Source organism: Tamandua tetradactyla, chromosome 20, assembly GCF_023851605.1.
Source record: "Tamandua tetradactyla isolate mTamTet1 chromosome 20, mTamTet1.pri, whole genome shotgun sequence".
Lineage (NCBI taxonomy): Eukaryota > Metazoa > Chordata > Mammalia > Pilosa > Myrmecophagidae > Tamandua > Tamandua tetradactyla.
The window spans coordinates 18174138-18183094 of record NC_135346.1 but is presented as its reverse complement, the minus strand read 5'-3'; the positions used below and the strand labels follow the sequence as shown (position 1 = coordinate 18183094).

Genomic DNA, 8957 nt, shown 5'->3' with positions numbered 1-8957 from the left:
CTAGCGGAGGAAGTGATGTCACAGGCCCCATGTGAGCGGATTGCAACACATGCAGCTGCCTGGAGAGAGGGAGCCGGTGTCCTACGTCAGAGCCGCCGCCGCCGCCGCGGAGCAGCCGCTGGGGAGGAGCAGCCGCTGCCGCCCAGGACTGGGCCCTTAGGTAAGTCAAGGAGAGGTAAAGACCGACTACCAGTGCGGCGGGCCTCATGAAGTGGGGAGAGGAGGGCTGCTCGGGGGTGGCAAGGAAGGGGGCCGCTCTGCCCCAGCGGCGGCGCTAACTCTGTGGTCTTGGTGTCTACGGGCCCCGCCGGGCCGCTCTAGGGAGGAGGAGGCGAGAAGATGGCGGACGACCCCAGTGCTGCCGACAGGAACGTGGAGATCTGGAAGATCAAGAAGCTCATCAAGAGCTTGGAGGCGGCCCGCGGGTGAGCGCCGCGTCCGGCCCCCCCGGTGTCCTCCTGGTTCCCGGACCCCTCGGGATGGCCGCCCCCGCGCCGCATGGCCGGATGAGGAGAACCAGGCAGTAGCCAACTCCCGCCTTCTGGACCTCTGGGTAGTAGCTCCCGACTCAGGGGCGAGGGTCCTCACGGTTAGCCCGAGAAGGGGTCCTTCCCCCTCTGGGAAGTAGGGGGCCGCCCTCCTGGGGCTAAGACCACTCGCTCTTCTCGTGGTAGGCCACCGCTACTTTTGTACCAGGCCCTTGAATTCAGCTTTTCACTCTTCGGGCTCCAGGTGCTGCCACCCGATTCGCGAGTTGTGGGAAGGGAACCGGCCTTCCTTTCCGAACGCCCTGCCCTGATTTCCTCTCCTACCCTCTCTTTACGTTCCTCAACCAGGCGTCATTAAAATGGCCTCCCCCACCCGGGCATCAGAGGTGTGGGTGGGTGAAGTTTGGATGGGGCGGGAAAGAGAGATGGCCAGAGACAACCTCTTTCTGACTCCCCCTGATTTTTCTCTGTCTTCTATCTCTCCCAAGATGACTTCCTCAAGTCCCCTTAAATCCCGGAGCTTTTTGCTGGTAGCTGTTCCAAGATCCACCTAGAAACTGCAGATGCCGGCGTGTGCCGGGGGAGGGCTAGAGGAAAATTTGGTTGATAGATATATGTCTCGTCTCCGAGGGAAATCCGGATTATGGAGCTTTTTGTCATGAACTATAGCAACAGGGCTCATTTGGCCTTTTACTGGGACTTCGGTGGTGTCAAACACTTATCCGATGTACATAATGCTTGTTGGAATTCAGAATTGAACTAATTGGGGTCTTAGTCTTGTAAATTTTGATGAGAAATTGTGGATAAATCCATTGTGTGAAGAGTAGACTAGATGAAAACTAGCCACGTATGTTTTTTAGAGAAAAGTGTTGATCCTTTCCGGAATTTGTGCCAAAGGTATTCCGTTTTTTTACTTTATTTTGTTCCTTTCCTAGTCATAGAAACTCTTTACTTACAGGAAGTGGCAAAAAAAAAAAGTTCTTGGAACATTACTTATTTGTATGTCTGAGCGTTAGAATAGCAGAGTGGCTTGCCCCAGGATTTTTGGAAAGTTGATTTCAGCACAAGAATTAGACATTCTTGTTTCCACTCCAGGTTTGTCTTGGAACAGTGGGTTTGCAGTGTTAGAATGACCCCCTCTTGACCTCCTGAAAAAAATGAGGTGTGTATACTTCCAGTGAGGATCCAGGGTTAATGGATTGGTTTTGTTGTGGTATTTTCTTAATAAATTAGCAACAATTCTGTATGGGACAAGACTTCTGAAAGTTGACCTATTCAGTGACTTGAACTTTTGTTCGCTGTTTCTGACATCTTTTTTTTTTTAATTCATTAGCTTTGTTTTATTTAAATTTAATAAAATATGCAGGCCTAATTAATATTCTTATAGGAACTTGAACACAGATGTTTCTGTGCCACATGGTGAAATTAATAAGTATAATTCCCCAAGTGTGAGGATATGGTACAGGAAGAATAATATAGGTCATGACGCAGTCTGATGCTCTACTAGAAATTAGTCAGGTTCTTTTGATTCACTGGGATTTTCTCTTACTTGAAGACTTCAGTAATTATTGTCTTTTATAGATTTTGGTTGTTTAAAGTGGGGTATGATCTGTAGATTTGTTCTCTTATCACTTTCATTTAGAGGCAGTTTAAGCAACAGTTTTTATTCAGGTTTACACTTCAGAATTTACATACATTGTGTTCTCTGAAGCAGTCTAAAATATTAATTCATGACTATAAGTTGTCTACTGAGTGAAGTAACATTAAAGATAACATTGCTTAATAAGTAATAGCATGCTTTTCAACTACTTGAAGTAAACTCATTCTTTGTAGCCATATTCCAGAGCCACTTGAAACTTTTAAACCTCTACTTAAGTTTTTAAAGGCTTTCTTCCTTAGCTTAACAAAGTTCAGTGAGTTTAAAGTGTCCTAAAAGTGAATTTCTTAGGCACAACTTTTCTTGGAGTGATGGAATTAGATATTAGTTAAACATTTAGACAGAATTAAGCTATCTAAAATAGTTGGAATTTTCCTTTAAACAATGTGATTTAAATTCATGTCCTGCTTTGTTTCTCCTTCCCCTTGTCACCCCATGCTTTTAGGTAGGACTTCATTGTATCTTGATCCCATGAAAATTTGAAGTCTTGTCCCTCTTGGTTATTTAGTAAGGGAGTCTGAAATTTATTCCATTTGGTGCAAAAGTTCCCCAGCACATAACAAGATTTTATTTTCATGGCTGAATTGTGTTCAAGTCAGGCACTTTAGATTTTTATAGCTAGTGCACTGGTAAGTGCTTAGCAGTGAGAAATGTTTTTCCTTCTTTGCCAAACGCTAAAATATTTTTAGGAGAATTGCAGTGGGCTTTTAAAGGCAAATTGGGTGGTAAAATGAATCCATGTGTGTCAGTGTTTGGGAGCAACCTGTAGGTTTGAGAAGTAAATTGAGGTTATGTTCAAGCATGAAATTTAGTGGTGGATAAACTGAATTGTTTTGGAAATGATGGAATAAGAGTAATTTTGAAATTGAGATAGTATGGAATTACCTTTTGAAATCTGACCCAAATATAATGGAGCTTGAAAAGAAACCACCTGCAAAATGGACTGGCTAGTTAAATACATCTGAACAGTAAAGTATCTAAGCACAATAATTATTGAGATTACTGTATGTTGTAGATGCTGTGCTAAGTAACACATTATTTCATTTAATCCTCACAACAAAATAATTATTCCACCATTTGATATACAAGAGAACTGAGGCTGAGAGGTTAAATATCTTCTTGTCCAAAATGTTGCAAAGTAGAATGTAGCAGAGCCCAGGACTTAAACCATTGTGCTATACCGCACAGTGGATTTATTTTTTTATTTTCCAAAAATGCAAGGCTGGATACACTCAGAATGTCATCTGAGTTGTAACACTCTCTTATGTTTTCATAACTATGGAAGACTTAAGTATGGCGCTAAAATGAGGTATTTGCTAGGTTTCTGTTCTGTAGCCAGCATTATACTTAATCTTTTGAGTTGAAAGAAGTGTTAGGCATATGTCTTCAAGTTGTGTGGAACGTACCTATTTGGTTTCATAAAAGCCTCATTGTATCTTAGTTTCTGTGTATGCTCATAAAATAACTAACTCGTTATTTTGCTCTACATAATAAGCTCTGCTTAAAGTTAGTGACAGTTTGTCCCTATTTATGAGTGCTTCTGGTACAGTCTCCATAATTGGTTTAATGAGGACTAACAACATGTACATAAGCCAAAATTGGAACTGGGGCCATGTGATTGGATACTGGTTGAGGTTATCAACTATAGCAGGCATACATGAGTTTCTAAAAAGTAGGTTGGAAAAAAATTTTAATGGCTTTTGCCTAGATTCTTTTCAGATATGGTGCTGTGGTTTTTTTGTGTGTCATCCCCACTTGAGAGTTTGTGTGTGACCTAGCCCTAGAAATAGTATTACAGGCTTTATAGCTTTCAGGTTGTAAACTCATAACCAGAGTCATTTCTAGCCGAAGGCAGTGGTGAATGTGATAGAACAGACATAGTTGATTTGGGCCAAGTTGTGTCTGTGGATATTAGAATATTTTTTCACTTATGTTATGCAGAATAATTTGTATTTCAGGTATAATGAGGACACAGTCAGATAACACTTAGTCTTCAATTCATGTTTGAAAATTAATGCAGCTTGTGAACTTCTTATGGGTCATCTGTAGTCTTTGGCTATTATTAAAGTGTTTAAAATAAAATAATTTATAGATACCTTGACTTTGAAGGAACTAGAAATTACCTGACTATATGTGATTGTACATATTCCCAAATATAATCATATATTTTTCAAATCTACAAATTCCTCACTTAATGTTGTACTAAAAGTTAATAATTTTGTGAAGTTGTTGAATAGGTTAATTTTTTTTATCTTATAGATTAATGATGTGGACAGATTGCTTAATCTGTATGATTTGAATAAATTAAAGCAAGTTACATGTGTTTGAGTACCTTGCAAGTGAAAATCGTTGGTTAATAGAACATTCACCTAAATGATGATAAAGGGAATAGTGTCAAAGCACTGCATTTCAGGTAGTTTTATTTTTATCTCTCAGTATCCTTGAAGTGCTCATTGTAACTAAAGTGATACTCTGTCGTGCTTCATACTGACACTTGACCCATTCAATGTTGAGGCTTTTAAGAGGGCTATCATCATCCTCTGTTCTGGCTTTTTTTGAGTCTCCCCATCTCTGATGGTTGGCCCAATAAGAAGTCAAGAAGAGGTAAATGGAGAACACACAGCTACAGAGGTTTGGTGACTATGCTGCATATCCACTTAACCTAGAGGTACTTATTCTTTCTAAGCTTTGGTTTCCACACCTGTAACTGTGGGCAGTGATCTTTGGGTGATATTGATGTCAGATAATGTGAGTGAAAATGCCTAGCACCGCATTTACCACAATAGAGAGTGCTCTGTCAGTGTTCACTCTTTCTTTCCTTTGGTGTACACAAATGTTGGAGAATTCTATAATTAAGGAGAAAAGATAGTATGACTCCAGCAGGTCTGAGCCATAAGAAGAAGTGGTAAAGGGAAGAGGGTAGATGAGCGTATATGTGACAGTGTGATGGTGTTCCTCAATCCTCTCCAAGTGTCATAGGTCACCTGCCTTAACACAGAACTAGTCCTAATAGCCGTTGTATTCTGGCATGGTGTTCTGTGCACTGTGAACCTAGTGAACAATTACTCTGTCTTTAAATTTCAAGTGTTGACAGACTTCTCATTGTAATAGCAGATATACTTATCCTTCCAGGCGAGAAAGACTTAGTCTGGACACATTCTTAGGTAAGCAAGAGTACGTAATTAGAATACCACTTATGGCAGAGTGCAATGTTAGTTACTGGGACACTCCCCCACACACCTTAGTTGGACACTTATTGCAGAGGGCCCTTTTTTTTCTGATCTTAGAGTTGAGGGTAAACTCAGCTCGGGGCCCCCTTGTGTAGGAAAGTGTTTGTGTGTGAAAAAACGTGAGGTTGTGTCCGGGCTTTGCAACAGAGCTAATGGTGTTAGATCCTTTTCGAAGATAGAAGGAGAAACTTGCTTCCTTTACCTGGGTCTACTGCTGGATTTATCTAACCAAGGACTTGGATAGCAGAAATTTCTTCTGAATTTGGCCTCTTCTCTAAGGATCTCAGAATAGAACCTTTTTCTAGCGTACATTCTTTAGGCCCTAATTCTTCAGTGGACTGCTAGCTTAGTGATGGGAAGAAGAGATTAGGGAAGTCCAAAACTCTTTTCCAGCAGGTTGAAAAGATTATGGGAGTATGAGGTTTCTCATTGGGGCACTGTCCTTAGCATGCTGAAGCTCCCCTCTGATGAATAGCTTTGCCTTATAGTGTTTGACATACTTTGAATCCTTGCGCCTGTGTATTCAGGAATGAAAACTTGCTTCCTATCACTGACGAGTTATCTTTATTTGAATGTAAGCTAAAGAAAATTTTTTAAAAAGCTGCTTTTTTCTCACCTCCCCAAAAGCATAATGAGTTTGATTAAAAGCCATGGTTTCATTATTATTCTCCCGTTGGTATAAAGATGAAAACAGACTTGATTCTTTTACATTGGTAGACTGATCAAGCTTTCTCTGCTTTAATATAACTCTTTCTTTCTAATCTTCTTAATTTGTATACAGTAGGTCCCTTTACAAACATTTTATGTTTACTTTGTCCTTTTTTAACCAAGTTACTTTATAACTTCACTTTAACACCAGTTTTCAGATGTGTAAGTTTAATGTGGTTATACTTTTACTATCTTTACTCTTGGGGCAATCCTCCCTACTAGGTTTAGAGGACTTGACACTTATAGGTGTTTGACATCTGCTCCTTGTCATTAGATAACTCAGGGCTACTAGACCTGTATTCTTCTGCTTTCATTTGATCTTCTAAGGTTTCCTTTGAAGAAGGAGCTTAGTCAAAAGAAAGGCTCTAAATTTTTCCTGCCATGTCTGTGGCCTTCTAAACTAGATTTTAGCATATACATGTGTCTAGGTATATGATAGATGAAGTCCACAAATGGATTTTTACTACTAACTAACCAGCTAACAAGTTTTATCAAACTTCTGTGAGTTGGGCCATAAATATTTTGAAAGAAATATGTAATAAAATGAGTACATGGTCTAAATCACCACCCTGGAGCATTATGAACCATTTCCAGTCCCAGATTAATAATAAATAGAGAATAACAATACATTTTGAAGATGGTGTGTGTAAGCAGGCGATTAGGACCAAGACTATTACAGGAGGGAAATTATGAGCAGAGTCTTTAATGAGGCATTAAGTGAGTTAGCACATGTCCTAGGCAAGGCAAAGGTTGTCAAAGAATGTTACTTTGTGTGTTAGTGTTATTTGGCTGATACAGTATCTTTAATACAATGGAAAAGTGGAGTTGTAAGTGATTTGCAGCTTTGAAATTGCAATTGAAATTCATTCTTGGTTAGAAGCCAGTTAGCCTAAAATTAGATCCAAAAGCTTTGTATTGGTTGATGGCTGTGAGTTGTCAAAGTATTGAAGTAGTGTAGAGCAGAGCTTTTGCACATGTGCCCTATTGGTAAAGTCAACAGGACAGAACTTAAGACAAACCCAATACAAGTTTTCATTTTAGCCTAAATAAACTTCAGTTTGCAAGTAATGAAAATGTACTTGTATAATTCCCCAAACATTAATTCCTAATGTCTCTGATATTTTTAGTATTTTACTGCAAAAAGTAGTTCTGCTTTCCGACATTTTCGTTTATGACTCTACTTGAACAAGGTGGATCCCAGGAAAGACACCGAGTTAGAGATTCATGTTGGAAAGTTATTTTAAACAAGTAATAAAGTATAAAGAGATTAAGTAGCTTGTCTAATTTCACAGCCTAGTAGGGGCAGTGCCAAATTCTGTTCCCACTTTTCTGGTTTCTAAGCCATGATCTTAGCAATTATACTATACTCTTTGATTAGCATTTCTTTTACTGAGTAGGGACATCTCCCATTCCCTTTTGAAAGGAGGACTCTGGTCCAAAGAGATTTGCAATTTCCTGGAGGGAGTAGTTGTACTGAGACCCAGGTGCAAAGATAAAGGAAAAATAATCATGGTATTTGCAAACCCTACCCAAGGAAGAACTTGGATACTGAACATGTTTATTCTTAATGAGCATAGGTCATAAGGGAAATAATTTGCTGCTAAAATCCCTCCCCAGAAACTCATTTATATATTAGAAAGAGTATTAACAGGAAGGCTGCGGCTTTGTTTTATTTGAAAAGTACTTCCTTAGTGGCCGAGAAAGATGTGAGGTGGGCTTCCAAATGCTTTGGCTCTGTTGGCCAGCAGTGGCCTCTAATATTTATAGAGTCCCCTGTAGAACCTTGTAGCCAGTGGCATTGAGTCCCTAAACAAAGTTGTGACTGATGTCTCTTGGCTTTGCACAGCAGTAAGAACACTAGAGAAATTTTCCAGTTCTGCTGCTCCCTGGTGGAATATTCCACTGGGTTAGCCTTTTGAAATTTCTCTGAATAGAAAAAAATTTAGTGTAATAGTTAAGATCACGGCTTTGAAATCAGCAAATGTCTGTACTTGTAAGAAAAGTAATACTCTACCGGATGTGTACATCTTTGTTTAGATGGCTGAATAATCCTAGTGCTTTTGAGGGTAAAACATTAAAATGAATCTTGGCAAAATTTCTGCTGAAAAATATTGGGATATCTGAGTTCTTCTTTCCGCTAGAGTAAAGGCTGCTTTAATGTTCATATCTTGCTAATGTCATCTAACCCTAAGGTCAGTTGCGCAAACCAATTGTCTAGTCCCTTTGGGCAGCAACAGAATCTCCCTTCTGGTATGGTATTCTAACCATGCTTTTTACAAAAGACAGTACTATTTACCTCCTAACCTGCTATCACTGAAGGGCTGCTGGGTGGGGGCAGGGAGGACATCAAGGTGATGACTAACCTGGTGTGTTAAGATAAGGGTGACAAAAGAAGTGTTTTGTTTTGGTAAGAAACTAACGGTAGAGTGGTTTGAGCAGGGAACTATGAATTGTTTCCAGCTACTTACTAGTTTCTCTCCAAGGACTGAAAAAATTTTTAATTGATACTTCATTTCGTAGTACAGAATAAATCTCTGGTGTCTACTTAGAGAATATAAAGACGACCCTGTTTCCAATATTAAGAATTAATCATTTATTTGTTCCTCAAATGTTTGTGTGCCCACCTTGTGCTAAAATGATCTCTGCCCTCAAGAAGCTTATGAACCTAATATAAGTAATATATTGTTTGTTTGATATTTGTTGAAAGAGAAAACCAAAGTCAGATCTCAGGCCCTTTTGGCATGACTGAGAACCAGATAGAAATAAGTGGCCCTGGCTTATATAAAACTATTGAACCCAAGCCATAAATATAGGGTAAAACCAATTAAGCTTTATATCATATAGCTATTTGAAGTTGTAGACGGGATTGAATCT

At 39.6% G+C, this 8957-nt stretch overlaps 1 protein-coding gene across 1 annotated transcript in view; it reads left to right on the top strand.

Moving 5' to 3' along the window:
- The first annotated feature begins 4 nt into the window (after positions 1-4).
- Positions 5-8957, top strand: part of ETF1 (eukaryotic translation termination factor 1) — a 28695-nt gene continuing 19742 nt past the window's right edge. The window contains exons 1-2 of the mRNA XM_077138599.1: positions 5-160; positions 322-425. Of these exons, the coding sequence (XP_076994714.1) occupies positions 340-425 (86 nt within the window). The 5' untranslated portion in view covers positions 5-160; positions 322-339. The remainder of the gene's footprint in view (positions 161-321; positions 426-8957) is intronic.